The following is a 19,558-nucleotide window of genomic DNA, read 5'->3' on the forward strand; positions in this document are numbered from 1 at the left end:
AACCTCACATTGGTGTGACTAGTTTTCTAGTATATGTACCACATATGGGAGTAGTCAGAAACGAATACAAAATTTTAGTTAGAAAAATTAAAGGGAAGAGACCTCATAGAAGACAAAGGTATGAATAGGAGGATAGAACTTCAAGAAATAAAGTGGGAAGGTGTGGACTGGATTCATCTGCCTGAGGAAAGATTCTGCTTCGCATAGTGGGGCGGGGGTGGAGTCCAATTGGGTCCACTCGGCACGTCAGCCACTATTTGGCCTATTGTACCTGCACCGGGTGATTATGATGATGGAGAATTTGGTGGAATGAAGATTGGCCGGGGAAACCGAAGTACTTGGGGAAAACCTGCCCCAGCGCCCCCTTTATCCTCCACAAATCCCACTTGACCAGCCCCGGGCTCAAATCCGGGCTGCCACGGTGGGAAGGCACTGACTAACCACTTGAACTATGGCATGGCCAAAGATTCTGATCCTTAGAGCTAGTCAGTCATATTCAATGTATAACTTCAAGATATGTGACATGTAAACTTAGTTTCTGATTACTACTTGTCTACAAATGACCCTGTAGTAATTCAGTAACTAACTAAACCCCATGGAGCAAAGTCCTTCCTGAGAAACAAATACTTGTAGTTGCTTAGCTAGTCTAGAAATTACCAGTAATCACCAGAACTGCCACTGGCCCCATCTTGAGCGCGATAAATCCAGTCTATACCTGTCCATCCCATTTCTTTATGGTGCATATTAATATTATCCTCCCTTCTACATCTAGGATTTCCATTCAGGTTTTCCTTCCATAGATTTGTATGGATTTCAGTAATGTAATGCTATATGGAATTCTAAATCCTAGGGAATGGGTGTACTTTGGCTGGCAAACTTGACTCAGAACCAAAGAAGGATGTATGGTTGTCTTGTTGCATACCTCCTGTTATTCATATTTTACCTTGCACTTGAGATCATTGGTCTCCAGTAGATTGACCAGCACTTCGAGACCACCAATATCCCTTATGGCACTCTGGTTTATCTCTGTGGTGAGGTCGTGATCTTTGAGGCAGCAAAGTGACACAATAGTAGCTGTCTGATTTCCAGCCTGTAACAAATGCAACACAACTCCTCTTGCCATTTCTGACAAGTTAGGCTCTTATGGTGGTGACATTTTACATCTTGCATCTCGCCAATACTTCTGTAAAAATACCGCAGACCCTCAACAATAGAAACAAAATTTCTCTCTTCCTAGAGCGTGAGTTTTTCAAGTTAAATATATTTTAGTATTAATCATTATTGTAATTTCATATTTCTGAGACCTCACATTCTATTCAGCCAACTGTGAAATCCCACCAGTGCGAAGTTTACCACATGAAAAAGAAGGCACAGACCTTCATGTACTTGATGAGCTTCTGAATGTGCCAGTATTCTGATGGGACATCCGGTCCCTTGGCTATTTTCTGCCACCTCAACTCATCATCCTCTTCAGAAGAATCTGATGGAATGGAGTCCTCACTCTCCTCTTCTGCCTCTGACATGACCGCAGTGCGTTGTTCTGTTGTGGGAGATAAGTCTCAGTCTTCTAAGCTAACTCTGTCAGGCTCTCTGAATTGAATGCATACAGAAACAAATGGGAAAATTACTCACTCACTAAAAATGATATCTGAAGTTCTTGCAGGTGTGAATATGAAGATCACAGATTTACAAGATGTGATTACTAAATTACAGAGTCACATCCAAGAAATACAAGGTAAAGTTGTCCTTGTCCTTACTAATTAAGCACTGTGCCATAAAGGCGTATGGCAGAGTGGGAATATAAATCCAGATTTTCTTGACCTCAGCACTAGTTGGAGGTGACTACAAATCCCAGAAATAATCTCGAATTACTAAATCTGACTCCAAATGAAGAACACAAATTGGGGGGGGGGGGGTTTGGGAACAATTCTGAGGACAAAATTTCATCCTAAGAGGGAGGAAATAATAGGAGCCCAGAAATAATTGTGTAATGAAGAGAGTCATAATCTGTTCCCTTGTTATACGTTATTAGGACGATTTAATCAATCAGGATGGATAGGCATGTAGCACGTATGGCAGAGATGAGACATGCATATCAACATTTTAGCTGGAATACATGAAGAAAAGAGGTCACTTACTTGACCTAGGCATAGTTGGGAGGATAACATTAAATCAGATCTTGGATAAACAAGGTGGAAGGTTGTGGGATGTTTTCAAATGGCTCAGGATAAGGTCCAATGATCGACTATTTGTGGAAAAGTTATAAAATTTGGGTTCCATATGAGCAGGGAATATTTTAATCAGCCGAACGTCTACTTTCCCAGAAATCCTCTGCACCATGGTTTCAATTGCTTAGTTACTGGTGCAGTTAGGGGTTATGAACAGTTAGATCATTTTTTAAGTTATTACGAGTAATTTACCGCCTAAGATTACACGTTTTGCTACGAAAATATACTTACTACGATCAAGTTCTCAAGAGATAAAAAGTAAGATGACATCCCGGACTCGAACCCGAGCATTCTTTCAGGATCATAAATTAACACCCTTCGTAACTGTGGAAAGATGAGAACTCCAGTGAAGCGTGTATCGGAAGTGTTGGCCACTGAGTCAAGGCTGAGAATAGGTGCAGACGCGAGGAGCCGCCTTCTACCTTATTCCGGATCGCCTGAGTTTGATCAACTTATTTCGAATGTCCTAAGATGCCGTAACTATCATTCTCAACAACGATGCATGTAGGAACAAATTCACGACCATATACTGCACAATTTCCTTCTAATATTTGTTGGTCATTCCCTGGGCTTTTCTCCTGAATTGGTGCGTGTATCTAATTCTGAAAATCCATTTCCTCTCATGACCTAGATGAGGTTTATGGATTCTCCGAATTTGAGACAAGAACAAAATGCCAGGATTCTGTTATGTGATGCTTTCCGTGTTTCAAGTCGTTGCTAATCAATGACTCGTATAAGGCCGAGCTTTGCACGGTTCTGCAACTAGTCTGTATTCCATGAACGTTACTTTGGACTCGTAGGCAGAGGTAACTCCATCGGCATATTTCGTTGCTTGGTTGAAGAAAAAGAAATACAAAAACTACGTAGGATAAACGCAAGTTTACGTTTACAAAACATTTACAGACTCTCATTTTAATTCTGTTTTCTTAAGAAATCAATCCGTAGACTTTGAAATGAGGGAGGTGTCAGTCCTAGCTACAGGATTCTGATTTTCGTGTGCAAAATGCAGAATGAGAGAAAGGTGAAGTAGTTCGTTATTAAAACAATTCTCTTGTCTTCGGATACAATAAAAGGTCCAGGAAGATTCTAGTGCATCCTCATTGTAGGTCTATAAAGTTAGTGTCCAGTATGAGAGATAAAGTTTAACGATATAATTTCATGGAGCAGAGTCTCTCGAGAATCTCATAATCTCTAAAATACACGTAGTCCAGAAGTTCCATTTTTTCTTCATGAAGCCGAAAGGTTCATTAACGTAATCAGTAGTGCCTACCGCTGAACGTTATCCTGAGCTAAATGAATCCAGTTCACATCCTCTAATCCTATATTTGAAGATTCATTTTATAATTACAGTCCAATACGCGGCTATATCTCCAAAGTTGTCTGTTCCCTTCAGGGTTTCCGACCAAAACTTTGTACGTATTTCTCTCTTTTATAAAAAAAACGAAAAGTTTGCTTTCCTTGGTCTTATATTGTTGAATGGAAATCCGTTTTATCTCGTCTCCATCTGCACACCAGAAAATCCAGAAAGACGGAGATTGGTGTTGTATATAAAAACATTTGCATGAAAAAGTTTCGTGACTATGGATAAGTAAAATTCGTTAAATGACTGGCGATTAAATTGTGCGACATTATGATAACCAAATTCTTTTCTGCATGACCGCACTGACAAGCTGCCAAATTAGGGTATCGTAAGTGTTCTTCCTACAGATATAAAAATATCTAAAAATTCACTCAGCTCCAAACTAAGGATAAATAATTCGATCAAAATATTTCTTAATTATGTCGTTCAAATAAAATGACAATATCTAGACATAAGTTGCCAGATACAAAAATATTGTATTAGTGAAGGCCGAAATTTTCGATATTTGGCTCCTGTAGAATAAGATACAAATTAACCTGGCGAACGTTGTATGAAAGTTCTTTCAACATATGGGCGTACCTAACTAACTAACTAACTAAAGTCAGTAAGCAGTCGACATAGACTCTTCCATTCAACAAATTCACTGCTTTATTGAACCCGAAATGTTCTTCACAGTCATCAAGGAATCCCTTCAATGAATCTACCACAAAACATTTCATGTACCTACAAACCATTTCTCTAATATTCGTTTAACATCATGATCTCAGAAAGTCCCTTTCCTTGAGATGTTAGAATTAATATTCGATATAGGCCTGTGTGCATTTCCCCCACCCCCGCTGCAAATTCTAGCAGTACCACATAAAGGCAGAAATTATTAGACGCCACATCATGCAACATTTACTAATTACCTACTTGCTTTTTGGTTCAAATATTTCCCTCAACACTTCTCTCTCCGTTTTCTCCACAAAGCACTGATTCGATCAGTAATGACTTATGCTTGCCCTGCCTGGGAATTTGCGGCAGAAACCTACGTCTTAATATCACAGCGTCTGTAAAACAAGGTTTTCCGCACCATTGGACATTTTCCAACGTGTACACCGATCCGCGATTTGCACACGATTTTCAGTCTTCCGTGCGTATACGATTATAAAAGAAATTGTCCGGGCCGCTAGCAGAAGGCAGACAGAAAATGTAAGAGGCTTAAACTTGTTGGCGGTCAAGCTTATGACCGTTCAAGTAATTAAGCTGCCGTTGTAGCATGCGATAAGTAAGATAGACATCATCTGCTTTGTAAGCCTGGACTGTCAGAGGATTTGTATATAGTGCAAAAGCAAGAATTTTCAATAACATACTATATGTGTGATACGTGCATTTGAAAAAAGGCGAAGCCTATTCACAAGGGACAAACCAATCCTCTCGTCAGAGAGGACGCTTCTTAAGGACTATGACCTCAACGGTTCACTTAAAAAAAAAAGCCTCTGGTCGTGATCTTCAAGGTTCTTGGCGCCAAAACGAATTTACCGGCGGTAAACCGTCAATCTTAAAGTAACTCTGACTTTAGTCAGCTGAGTTGAGTTGAGATGAGTGGAGTAAATTGGTTAGTAAGTGAGTCAGAGATCTGCTGCGATGCAGTCGTTGTGAGCTCTTGCTGTGAGAATCTGGTAGCTGAGGCCTGGGAAAGTTCGGGAAGCCAAAAGTAGGGGAATGTCCACCGCTGGAAGCCGCTACTGAACAACGTCCAGTGAAGACGTGAACGTGGACACTAGTGTGTGTGTAATAATGAATTGTAAAGCGTAATTACGCGCTGTATCAAAGATTCCAACAAATCCGATCATCAGTTCAAACCCCATATATAGCCACACTCATAAACGTGACAAACCAGTCTTCCGCCTCTCGACATTTCGCTGATATATCATCACAATGAAGTGCCGTAGATAAAAGTATTGTAACCTCATATCAATTATCTCTTTCTGTATCGGCTGAAACGGACCGAATATTGACTCACAGCCATTCAAGGCGGTCACAATATGGCAAACACTTGCCTCTTCAAACACTTGAAACTGAAAACTAACGACCAATATCAATAAAATTCTTTGTCACTTTAGTCATCGATTAGTTTTATCTTATTTATTAGAATGTAATACGCATTCTTGCCCTTCAACACTCTTCAAAAACAAGGAGTGACCATTACATTAGCTCGCGTTTGAATTGGCACGTGATTAATTTAAACGAAAAAATTGCAACCATTGCTTCATTCTACCTATCACCACTCCTTGAGGTATGTGATAACCCTGACCTTTATATTCTCGATCTTTGTCTCTAATCCGACACTTGACGAGTTGCAGAGATTGTTTAAATAAGACTCTGATTATTGCAACTGGAAACCATACCACGCATTTTATACAAGTGATGTGCAGACGTTTACTGTTAGTCAGTTAGTTTTTGAAGCGCGCTTTATATTAAGGGACGCAATAAATTCGAACAAATACACAGTTCCTATAATATTAGTTTCAAACATGTATCTTACAATTACATATAATTTTGGGATAATTCTATCTTCGTCACAGTGTAACAGAGCCATTGATATGTGGAAAAACTGCTCTTACTTGCATATGGTAAATAACATGAAACGGTGAGGCCAATGCGTTTATAGGACCCGGCGGTATCTGCGAAAAATGCGTTTGCCATGAAAGTAGCATAAGGATACTGAGTTAGCATACATCACGTCCGGGAATGCGCAGAATATATTTGGAAATGAATTCGGTAGTTCTTAACTAAATTAGTGACAAACGAAGCATGTTACGTGTACGGTCTGGGTTAGATTTCCGGCAGAGGCATTGGTGTTTTTTTTTATAGTCACATCCGGAGCGAGTCTTAGGCTCAAACTCAATGGGAGCTAGGGAATTGTCCTGCGAATAAAAATTATCTAAATCTGCCCACTTACCTTCATCTAATATCCATGTTAAAAATACGTGCAGTTTTAATTTGTATATGCTTCTTCATGGAGCGATGTTTTGGTAAGGAATACACATAAGTCATATCAACATTAGAAGACTATTATTAAAAAGGAAAAAAACTTGAAATTTTAATTTTATATGAAAACTTGCAGTTAAATGTAAGAAATGGAAAGAAGTTCGCTGAAAGCGCCAGTCTTTATTTTCTACGCTCAACCCTCAATTTACAGAATCTTGAGCGCACTGATAACTGCATTTAAAATTCACATTATAGCACTCTCACATACCCAGTGCAGTTCAGGAATGTATACATCCATTCGTTGGTTATTTCGCGGTGTTGTCCTTGAAGAAAGCGGTCTTCTGGGGTGTGGCACCGTGTAGATATTGTATTAACGGACATTCCTCCGAAACGTCGGTTAATACAGTATCTACACGGCGCCAAATCCCAGAAGACGGCATTCTTCATAGTCACCGCCGTGAAAACCTCAAATCTTACACGATGTTTTCTTTGACTGTATAGTTACAGATAATCGGATGACGTGAATGACAAATGGGTACGGATGTGAGAGGAATCAGTCAGGCTTTATTCTTAAAATGGACATACTCGTACATTCAAATAATTTGTCTGCATAGACTGAAGAAAATTACGAAAATCTTCGGTGAGGATAGCCAGTCATAAAGCCCAGATGTCAAACCAGGTATTCCCCATTCTGAAGCAGGTTTGATAACCACAGTAGCGTTAGGTTCGGTATTTCGGAAATTAATTGCGGGTACGAAACTTCCAATGCAAAGCATTTTACAGTAGACAAAAACCGTTTGAATGACCTGCAGTGCAATGTCTTCTCTTTCTCCTGGAATGTGCTAATATTTCTCTCAGCCATGCCAATGATGTCTGAGAAAGTATAAAGCCTGTTGGATAATGCAGTTTTAAAGCATAAAAGTGCAGCTATATATATATAGGCCATATACAGACTTAGATACTAAATTTATTTCATAAATATAGATCTCTAACATAAATTGCTGAAAGTAAAAAAATATTCCATATCTCGTCAGATCGTACCGCGAATAAATTTTTCTAGCCCTAAATTCAGCTAAATGATTTTTGAGAATTCTCTTAATACATCATAGAAAACATAATGCGTCTTCATTACAAACACCAACTGGTTTATGAGGTTAAGGGCAATAGTCTCTGTTTATTGCGAGAATCACATAAATACAAATATGTAGGCAAAATGCAGAGTGAGTACCTGGGTGTTAAAAAAGACGATACACTCAGGCCTAGTAACCACTGTTTTTTGAACGGTTAAGAAGTCTACTCGTATTAAGAAAGACTAGTGTCTGATGACTCAAAATATAAACGTTTTAAAGTCTAGAGATTTAGACTACATTTTAATCCAGTTATTCAATCATGATGCATGTTTGAAGTCTGTATGCTGTACTACAGTGTTCGAAAATTATGTGTCGCTGAACACTGATGTCCCCCGAGAACAGCAAAACGTACCGCGCTTCTTATGTACTTTCTCTGTTAACGACAAATTGCATAATACATCATTTCAGCTGAGTATTCCACCTCAGTTTGTAATGTTCTTTAGGTTCAAATGGCTTAATAAGCATTTTTCTTTTTCAAACTTCTCGGGGAGAGGATGCCCGGATTCCCTGTCTCACCTAGAGTGACCCATCTACACACCCAAACCCACCGTGTGCCTCAAATTTCAAATCGATATGGAGCTGTGCTGCAGGTGTGACTGAGAAGTGGACTCAGTAACACTGAAGTATGAACCTTTCAATAGTGGCTTTGATGCCGTCTGGTTGTGTTTACTTAACAGCACTTCCAGTTAAAATTATTGTATAGTGTCGAATACTGAGGCGATTTGTGAGTAATGAATTGGAAAAAGATATGGAAGAAAGCGATCGGGGTATATCCCATCTCAGGACCGAGATTTTAACCACAGATCTCCATTATACGAAGCAGAAATGCTAATCATTCTACCGCAGTTTGGGTCAGTCATGTTGAAAATCTGGTCCCCATTGTCAGGGAGTTAGTTCCGTATGACGCGTACCTCGACTCCGTCAATATTTCCCAAGGCAGAAGAGCCAGAAATTTGCCTGTAAACTTACGTTTAAGCCATTTCTATGGATCGCTCTTTTTATTCGGAATAGAATAATTAAAGATTTATAAAAAATTCAATTTTGGTATTTAATATTTGGTACATTCCATCTATTTCAATTTGAATTTCTTCTCCAAAACGGGGTGGGGGGTTTGCCTGATGCCTGGTTTTTCCACCTTGCCGGCGCCAATGGATTTGTAAGAAGAGGGTAATTGAACAGAACATGGCAGATGCACAGGTACTCGTATAAAGCATTAGAGGTTGTTTTACTCTATTCTCACACGTAATTATTTAATTTAGTTATAAAGGTACTCCCGTTTTTTATTAATCATCTCGCCATGAAGGCATAATAAGGGTGGAGATGTGACTCCACGAATTCTTAAATTCGGCGATGGAGATGAGAGGTATGTCTCATGCCCCTAGCCCGCTTTCACCCCTGGGAAAGAACCCAAGATACTCTTTATATCAGAGACTAGATGAGTTCCAAATCCTATCTTGAAGCTGTGAAAAGCAGAAAAGAGAAAATTCCTACTCCCGGCGATTCAAACCCTTATTCTTCCGTCGTAAATGCCATAGTCTAGTCGCTGTACTGACTGAGCTAACCCGGCTTCTTTAGGCATTTCATATTTACTAAAGAATCGTTTTACTTTCGTGTTTGAAGAAATTTAGCACATGTGTTATTTTGGTAAAAAAATAAGACACTCAAAATTCGAAGCATGTGTCATGCATATTTTCTCTGTTTTCCTCAACTCCGTGTATGCATGTATAAGATAGCATGGTATAATATTTAAATGTATCTTTTCATTAATCACTAGGGACCGGATTTTTATGCCCCAATAATCCCTAAGTATGTATGCATTTATGGATGGAAAACTTGCCAATCACGCACGTAAATTATGCACATAAAACTGTCATGCCAAATATTAAAATTGATTTTATATAATTTTAAGGCCAACAAATCAACATTTAAGTTAATTTTGTATAATCACTGATTGATTCACTTGCAATGGAAAGCTATACTTAAATACAAATCACGCAACAAAGCCAACATATTTTCATTACAAGTTAAGAAAAACCAATAGTACTCACATTTAGCTCTCCAAGTGCTTTCGTGGATTTACTTTCAATATTCTCTTCGTGTATATTAGTGTTCAAATTTTGAAGTACTTGAAAGCGTTTATCACAACCATTTTTCTCACGTGATGGGCAATAAAGAATTTTGTTATCCGTACTTATCATCTCTCCTTCGAACTCCCGCTGATACAGCTATAATTTAGTTTTAATTTATTGATTTGTTATTAATTTTATGCTATCATTCCCAGGTGTCTTATCTTAGTAGTTAGTTACTAACAGTATTAGCAACATTTGTAATATTTCATAAATGTATGTATATATTTCAGTCATCTTTAGATTTATGTTCACAGATTTATTTGTCATGTTTGTATTTTGTTTTAATTATTTTCTGTACCTGATATACTCGTGCTAACTTTGTAAGTGGCCACTGTGCTGTTAAGTTATTGCACGTAAATAAACATGAATTGAATTGAATTATTATTATTATTATTTAACAGTTTACCTACTTCGACTTCTACTGTCATTAGTATGGGATATGTAGGACTTATATACTACAACATGGTAGGTTTTCATTGTACACATACCCATATTTATATTTTATGTTTCCGTCGATTTTTTTTTAAAAAGAAATATATCGATTTAGGCATCATAAGATTCACACGGTTTTCGCCTTACACAGGACCCTTCAGAACGAAATAAACGTGTAAGCTGGGGGCTTAGCAAATACAAATCAAATACTCAAATCATCACGAATATATCACGCTACTCATCAAATAAGCTGTTTCATTTCTGCACAATGGCAAATAATAACATGTAATAATTAAATAATAAATTCTCACAAAGATTACTTATGCCATTTGTCTGCTACGTAACAGGCCTATTCCTTTCGATTGTGAGTCCTTCTTCGACAGCTTCCGGAGCGAAAATCGAACTTAAATCCAAACATTTGAGGAACGACAATGCACTGCACATGTTCAGATAAATATCGACACTCGAGGTTTCTGTTGAGCGTCTGTGCCGGGGGTGGACTGGGGGGCGAGCTGTTGGCTGCGATATCTCCACATGATGTAGGTAGCGGCCGTACTCAATGCCATCAGCGCCGCGCCGGTCAAACCAAGAGGCTATAAGAAACAAAAGAACATTGGGAAAAATCAGGATCATTGAGCATGAGAATAACTAGATCAAGTCTTCTGCCCTAGTAAATATTAGAATAAAATGCTGGTTTAATCGCTTTCAACGGGCGACATTGTGAAAAATAACTCGGACCGTGAAGGAGATGAAGAGGTTTACTCCTCCCCTATTGATGGAATCCTATTGGAGGCAGTTTTCCTCAGAAAGTTGCATTCAGTACCTATCTTTCGATTTCAGATCTTCTTTGTCTTTCCATTAAGATAATTTGTTTGTATTTAAGGTGTTCCCATTAAATGCGTGGAATCGCTTAACTACTTCTGCATATAACTCATACTTTGAATGTCTGTAATCAGAAATCTACGTAATCAATTTAGCAACATTTCTCCAGAAAGTTGTAATTTTAAAAGTGATATTAAACTTCTTCTCTTTAATGGGCCTACATTGTTTCCATGTTCCTAATTATATCATTACACTAAAGAAAGTCCATCAGCTCTACAGAACTTTCAGTAATTTCGATTAAGTATGGCAAGAACTGTCAGAGAAATGAATTGTTCAATAGATGATACTTTCTACGACTTCTAATGTGTAACTACAGCTAAACCTTTTATAGCGATGTAAAAACCTCCAGCTAGTGCCGAGGTCAAGGAAATTTGTATCTACGAGTATACATTCATTCCCCGTAAGACTTCATGGTGTAGTGCTTAATTAGCTAAGCACAGGGACAATTTTAACCTCACCTTAGTGTCGTACAAATGTAAGATGAAGAGGGACAGGTTCTGTAAATCTCTTAAATGGACCTAAACAATATAATAGTCCATAAAATAATCACAAACTGCGCTCAAGAACATCCGAAAAGTGGCGAAATCTCATTTTACTCTAACTAATCTTTTCTATTATGGCTACGGCTTAATGATAGGTACATCCAGTATGACAAACTGCGTGAAAAGTAGCCACGTACGCCAAGTTTCTAGACTACTATAGAAAGACTAATAGTCTTTGATTAGAAGAGCAGTATGATTCCATGTACAGAGTTCACATCCGTATTGCGTGAGGAAATTCTCCAGGTTACAACTCTTACAACACACAGTGTGTGGTTATCACATACCCCGAGCACCGTGTTGCTCAAAAACGAGGAATTTTTGCACTCGGTGATTGTGATGATCGAGATGGCGCTCACTGCCACAGCCTCCGTCAACGTCACAGCCATGTCCTGCAAACACAGCACCCACCCTCTTCCGTTTAAAATGTTAGATTACTCTGAGGTCAAAGGAATAAATTGGGAGCTTTATATTCCTCACTTAGTTTCGCCAGAACGATAAACTAAGCAGTAAAGGATGAACGAGACATGCAGAATGCGCAAAAGAAATTCATGTAACATTTCTGTCGGGAAACCTAATCACCAGGAAGAGAGAGGCGTACTGTCCTCCAAAGAAGAGAAGGCGAGACAAGTGGTGGGAAGAAATGGTAAACTTTGACGTTTCCACTGTTCATTTAGGGACACTGAATTTCCGTGTACCACAGCAACAGTTAAGAGTTATATGAAAATAATGCTTTGTTTTCAGCCTCCACAGTACACGCTGTCGGGCTTTGATAATCGCCTCGTCTTCTCTTCTTTAGAAGATTATAGGCGGGAGTGTAGGTCTAATGCTGAAACATATCTTACAGAGAAGATGGCAGACATGTGAACTGGAGTGAACTGCATTACATTATGGTAAAATTATGGCAGAAGTCGTGAAATTTTGGGATCTACATCGACAGAGAACTTCTATAACAGCTGATTACCTATCGACTATTCTGTAGACACCTGTATTATACGGATTAATTATGTGAATTCCTTTAAATGAAAACAATGCATCATAATGATATGTATTGCATTCTGAGGAAACAAATGAGATTTTCAAAATTTCTTTTCCTTTTTCATATGCCTGTGGGCAACCATAAAGCATCAGTGAAATCAAACACCAACGACATATCTAACAGTCAAAGAAATGGAAAAATTGCAGTCTGTTTGTAACCACTTTAGTGAAGAAAAAGAGAATAGGAACCAACATCAGTTTAACACTTACATACTTACTTACTTACTAGGGTCGCGCCATAGCTCAAGCGGTTAGTCGCTGGCTTCCCACCGCGGCGGCCCGGGTTCGATCCCGGATCTGGTCAAGTAGGATTTGTGGGGGACAAAGTGACGCTGGGGCAGGTTTTCTCCGAGTACTTCGGTTTTCCCTGCCAATCTTCATTCCACCAATTGCTCCACAGTCACCCTTACCTATCATCTGGGGCTGGTACAATAGGCCAGAAGTGGTCACAGTACAAGGGACTTAGTCCCACCCCACTAGCAGTAAAAAAAAATACTTACTTACTTACTCATGGAGCTGAGCCCTTCTTGAGGAAAAGCCAAATCTGCAGCTACTCAAGAATTTACCAGCATTTTATGGAGCCCAAAGGTTCATTACCGTGTTCACAAGAGCCTTCCACTGGTCCCTATCCTGTGCCAGATCAATCCAATCCATACCATCCCATTCTATCTCTCTAAGATCCATTTTAATATTGTCCACCCACCTACGTTTTCCTTTTCCCCGTGGTACCTTTCCTTCTGACTTTCCCACCAATATCCTATATGCATTCCTGTTCTCCCCCATTCGTGCTACATGCCCTGCCCACCTCATCCTCCTTAACTTGATCATTCTAATTATACTTGGAGAAGAGTACAAGTTATCAGATTATTAACACTGAACTATCAAAACCAAGAGTACGTTCAAATTACAATGTGTCCCTGCAACAATTACCAGTTTCACCCAGAGGCTCGGATTGTCTTCCGCCATGCCAAGCATAAACATTGCGTACAGGAAGGACGTAGAGACGACGGTGACCAAGCTAGCGAGAGGATATAGCCATGTGTACCAATCTGGCGTATTTGGGCAGGATTCCGAACTGAGGAATAGCGTCGCGGCTATCAGAAACAGAATCTGTCGAGATAAAACAAGGATTAGAAACTTGAAACAGGCAGTAAACAGAAGAGTCGATGCTTCAGTTATCATGATTTCCCACTTCAGGGCACAAAGAAACTGATATTCGAGTTTGCATTTAAATGTTTGCTACGTTAAAAGGTAAAGTTGTTCCTGTCGTTAACTAATTAAGCACTATACCATGAAGGCGTATGAGGGAGTGGATGTATAGAACCACTTTTTCTTGACCTCGGCACTAGTTGAAGGCTTCACGCCCAGGCCGCTTTACCCCCGGGTGAAGAGCCCCTGGTACCCATTGGATAGGAGGTTGGGTGGACCCCAGAGCTGGTCTGGACGACTTGCAGAAGTGAAAATTCTTAACCCCACCGGGACTCGAACCCCAACCCCTTGGTCGTCCAGCCCGTAGCCTGTCTCTAGCCTTTAAGTGCCAAGATTGATTACATAGACGGCAAAAAAAAGTAGCAGGCCGTGGGGGCCCATAGGGTTGTGAGATGTTGAGGTTCCCACATTAGCTAGACAATCTGTTCATAGATGGCGGCAAGGTTGATAGCCCTAGGCGCCGGCCGTCCTTTACCCCCAAGAATATTCTTGGTACCATTTCTGTTAGAGGCTGAGTTGAACCCAGGGCCATAGTGCGGCTAGAAGGATTAGGTTAATTGAAAAAAAAATTCAATGACCTCATCGGGACTTGAACCCGCGACCTTCCGGCTTGTAGCATAGTGCCTCAACCAACTACGCTACCCCCCCCCCCCGGAAAAAAATTAATAAAACCTCAGGATCCATCACATCGACCCTCCGTATTTGGTAAGAGTAGGCAGGCAGTGATAACATTCAATTGATATCGAAACTACAAAAATTAGAGAAAGGTATATTGTATGTTTGGAGGTTGGCACTGGAAGAGTTGTGTGACACAGCACAGCTTTGTATATTCTTGAAAGAACATTAGCAGCGACGTACACTGACTGAGATTTAGTATTCTGCTTAAAAAAATGTAGCCGGTCTGACCGAAAAGTCCAGCCTACCATCTGATGAGATGTGTCGTCACATCGGGTCCTCGAGACCTGGTCTCTCCCTTATCAAGGCAAAGTCTGACAGTATCGTACATGGGCGGGGTTCCTGTTATGTCAGTTGTCTTGTGAATATCTCTCAATGGGTCTGATAAAATTCTGTATGTCAACATGTGATGCTGCATATACCGACGCATACGGTGCCTCAGGAAAACGACAAAGAAGTATGCAAAGGAATAAAGATAAATAAGAGGGTAGAAAGAAACGAAAGGATGAAAAGATATAAGGACGGAGAGGAAGAAATGAAAGGAGAAAGTAAGAGAAAGATGAGAGAAAATAAACAGAGAAGGAAGAAAGAAAAGAGAGAAAAATGGAAATAATGGAGAAGAGAAGGAATTGGAGGAGGAGAAACGGAAAAAAGAGAAAGAAAACGAAAAATAAAAGAGAAGGAAAAGAGATGGAAAGAAAGAAATAGAGGCAAAGAAGTAAGAAAAGAAGAATGGAAGAAACAGATGAGAGGAAAGAAAGGAAGACAGAGGAATAAAAAAGAAGAGAAAATATAAGGAACGAAAAGGGAAGAGTAGGGAAGAAAAGAAAGGGATAAGGGAGAAAGGGAGTGGAAAGAAAAAGAGAACCGAAGAAGAAAATGAAGGAAAGAAAGGAAGAAATACGGAGACAAAAGGAAAGAAAAGAAATAACAAAGTGAAATTAAGAAAGAGCGGGGTGAAGGGAAAGAGAGGAAGAGATAAAGAAAGAATGGAAGAAAGGGAGAAACAGAGAGATAAAGAAAGAAAATAAGTATAACATAGAGAAAGACACGGAATAATGCCCAGACTTCATACCGGAAATGGCCGTCCGAGCAGGTTGACGTAACGGTAACACTAAAGGGAGTTCTAGTTATCCTGCCAGAATGTCCCTGGTTCTCCTCAGCTCCTTCCACAAATTCTCACTTCATTGCGTATTCTGATTCTAATTTTCGTCTGCGCCTACCTAACGTCTTCCAGTATCAGAATGTGTTGTATTTTGATGCCCCATCGCATATGAGGACTGATCTTAAGCCTACTTTCCGTATTTCCTTATATACTCATCAGGTTTGTGTGTATGTCTGTACACCAGTAAGAACTTTTTGGCCAACCGACCTACCGATTCTCATGTAAATTTACGTAGTTGTATAATGAGATTTGGTGCCAACCAAATTGTATTTTATCATTGCCACTATCAACACCCTAACCTTTCGAACTTCTAAGGTGGAAGCAACACAAACGTCGTATCATTTAAGCAACGGACTTTTAAAAAAATATAAAACTTGCGATACTTGTAGGCCCATTGCGTAGCCCAGAAATAGAGAAATTGATAATATGCAGTATGCAGATAGGTGTGTATGTAGACGAATTAGACGGACGGACAGACAGATATACAGGTAGGTAGGCAGAAGCAACCAGGTTTTTTTTTTAGTGGGTGTATAATGTGGTGTATCAAATTAAAGCAGAGATTTATTTGATGTTACTTCAGTCTTTTAGTGATTACACCGTGTGGATGTGGATTATGTAAGAACGCAAGACTGAATTAACCTCAGTAACCACACATCGTAAAAGCCTAAAATTAGTAAACCGTTAGTTACGAGATTACAACTAACTATTTAGCAACCATGCTGTTGGACATATCCTTAGCCTTACTCGCAACCTACTTTCATAGCATTCAATCACTTGCACCATCGCAACGAAGCCTTTCAATGCCTATCTATTTATCTATGCCTCTACTGTCCTTTGTTGGATCTTGACCGCTTTTTTAGTCTCTTAATCCTATACAGTCGGCAGGACTATTTGGACGGGGGGTCAGCCCGTCACAAGGCCGCTACCTACATATAGAACAATACAAACAGAATAAATGCACACAGACATCCAGGCCTTGAGTGGGATTCGAACCTACGATCCCACCTTTCGAACGAGCGAAGACAGTTCATGTCTCAGACCGCGCGGCCACTGTGATCGGCTTTCAAAAGTATATCAACCTTAAGATTTCCGCAAAACAGACACTTTCAACAGTGAATTTTGTTTTCTTTATTCACATTCCCCAGGCTGCAGTACCACCCCTTGTGGACGGTCTGCGGTTCAAAGGCTCCAGGAGTTACAAGACGCGACAGACATGGAATGGGTATAATGTGGTTAAATAAGATCGTAATGTACTTACAATGACGAGCAGCTTGAGAATGCCGGCAGGCGACAGGAAGTACCTGCTGGTAGCGAAGCGTCGCCTGATTTTTACATCGTCCAGCGCCGTGGTGCCACCCTTCTGTTTCTTCTCGAGGGTGGATGATAGGTGGTAGAGTGTTCCACGGCGTCCCTTGACCACTGTTTTTCCTCCTGAACTCCCTCCGCCCGTGCTGGTAACTGCAGCCACACCCCGTGCCTTTGTCGCCGCGGACATTCTGGCTGGGATTGTAATGGGGTTCACTGCGAAATACGCATAACGATTCAAGCGTCGCCGGTTACTACAACTGAAATTTATGATTTTACGGTTCCCGATGATGTGGTTTGAGGCAATTCGTGTCGTCTGTGGGAAAATTGAAGATTGTGAAGTACCTGAATTTACGCTCAGAAAACCCGTAGAAACTTAAAAGAACAGCTAAATGAAGTTCGAAGGGACTGACTTGTCTGTTAAGAAATGCTACTTGAAATAGGCCACAATAGCTTGTTATCCACTCCGTTTCATTTCACAGAATAGAATAAAAGAATACTCCGTAGTTTTAGTCCGCAAGCGAACTAAATAGAATCATCCTTTCATACGGTATGTCACACTCAAACAACCTCTGTGGCTGATACAACGTCATTAAATATCCTACAATCCCCCCCCCCAAATACACAGAAACTTCAGCTTTCTAAAATATTCACACCTAGGATTATGCAATATCAACGTTAAACACACAACATCTGAAACTGATACGTCATTAAATAAGTAACAAACTATTCTTAAAAAAAAACACTTCAGCTTCCTGAAAAATTCACCTATTAGAGTATGCAGTAACAACCTTAAACAAACAACCTGCAACATAGATACGTCAATAAATAACCAAAAACTTAGCTTTCAGGAAAATTCACTTCTAGTACTAAGCAGTATTTCGTCTTTTCTTCCTTCAGACTGGAATGTAGGGACAGGTGAGCCTCGCCAGCGGGCACATCGCTGTGGAATCGCAGACAGCACTGACCTGTAAAGTGAAGGCACCAGTTCTCACCGCGCGGCAGTGAACAGAATGTCGGGTCACTTTGTCCATCTCAGTGCAACGAGCAAGTCCGGGTATGGAGAGGCTCAACTGATACCAGTATCAGAGTCCAGGGACACGAGGAAATGGAAAAATGAAACAAAGGCGCGAGAGAGAAAGATACGGAGACAAACAGGAACAAACAGAGAAACCAGAAAGAAATGTGCATGAACGAATCGGTCCAAAGCCATTGCACACACTTTCTCAAACCACTGACCTCGACTACAGGACCTTGGAATCGAAATCAGCTGTTGCTAGGTAGACAATTATACGTTAATTAATACCGAACAGCAATAAAATCTATACGACCGGTAATGTTGGTTTCGACAAAATAGACGCTTCGCGTTTGGGCCCCTAGTACGCGTCCTCTTATTTCCTGAAGATACCACCCATGCAGTTTTATTGAGGGGGACTGTCCTCGTAAATTACAGAAAATTAATCAAAATCATGATTCGTTTAAAAAAATCACTGTTTAGCTTCTGGAGGCTCATTTGAAGGGCACCTATTTTTGGAACGGGAACGTTTGTGTTCACTGATTACTGATCTATGATGAGCAAACTCTTGAATACAAAACATGAAACAAATATCATCTAACGGTTCAGAGGCTAGTGAGGCACATATCCGTACAGACAGACGCAGAAACAGACAGTATTAAGGAAAATATTTGGGGAGGGGGGGGGGAGCTAAAACATGTAAATCCGTCAAAGCTCAGCTGATAACTTATCATTCCAGCAGCCGGAATAGTTCAGACTGTATAGCAACGGGCTACATGCTGGACGGCAGGGGTTCGATTCACGGCAGAATCAAGAGTTTTTTCTACTCCACAGAGTCCAGGATGCTCTAGGCTCAACCAGCCTCCTATCTACTGGGTGCATGAGGTTCTATCCCCGGGTATGAAGCGACAGGGGCGTGAAGCTGACAATTCACCCCCATCAAGCGTCGAAGTCAAGATTCCTAGAGCTACAGCTCCGTCCCCCAAAGCCATAGTGTTTAAATCTGGTGGTTAATATCCATTTACTTATCGGTTTATGTAGTTTAATATTTCATTCCATATCGATCTATTTTCGCGATTACATCTATGGCTCTACAACCATTTGTTGGACCTTGGCCACTTTTTAAGTTTCTTAACCTTATACACAATCGATAGGTCTCCTTGGATGGGGCATCAGTCCGTCGCAAGTCCACTACCTGTACACAGGACAGCACAGACACAGAAATGCACATATACATCTATGCCTCAAGTGGGATTCGAACCCACAATCCCGCTGTTTGAGCGGGCGAAGATAGTTCATGCCTTAGACCGCGCGGCCACTGTGATCGACCGTGATTACATTCTTATTTATATACCATGTATATGAGAAAATATAGCAGAGAATGAAGGTAAATGACAGGCATTAAGGCAGCGGAAACAGAGAAGCGAGACAAGGAGAATTAAGTCCATGGAATTGAGTCATGCTTGAAAATCCACCAG

The 19,558-nt window shown here is 40.2% G+C and overlaps 1 protein-coding gene across 1 annotated transcript in view; it reads right to left on the minus strand.

Annotated features, from left to right (window-relative positions):
- Nucleotides 1-17,974, minus strand: part of LOC111866857 (armadillo repeat-containing protein gudu) — a 53,816-nt gene extending 35,842 nt beyond the window's left edge. Inside the window, exons 1-6 of the mRNA XM_033752440.1 lie at nucleotides 17,019-17,974; nucleotides 13,642-13,821; nucleotides 11,961-12,065; nucleotides 10,564-10,845; nucleotides 1,377-1,590; nucleotides 944-1,090 (exon numbers count right to left, since the gene is read on the minus strand). Of these exons, the coding sequence (XP_033608331.1) occupies nucleotides 944-1,090; nucleotides 1,377-1,523 (294 nt within the window). The 5' untranslated portion in view covers nucleotides 1,524-1,590; nucleotides 10,564-10,845; nucleotides 11,961-12,065; nucleotides 13,642-13,821; nucleotides 17,019-17,974. The remainder of the gene's footprint in view (nucleotides 1-943; nucleotides 1,091-1,376; nucleotides 1,591-10,563; nucleotides 10,846-11,960; nucleotides 12,066-13,641; nucleotides 13,822-17,018) is intronic.
- Between the last annotated feature and the right edge of the window lie 1,584 nt (nucleotides 17,975-19,558).

The sequence above is a fragment of the Cryptotermes secundus genome, unplaced genomic scaffold, assembly GCF_002891405.2.
Source record: "Cryptotermes secundus unplaced genomic scaffold, Csec_1.0 scaffold643, whole genome shotgun sequence".
Taxonomy (NCBI): Eukaryota; Metazoa; Arthropoda; class Insecta; order Blattodea; family Kalotermitidae; genus Cryptotermes; species Cryptotermes secundus.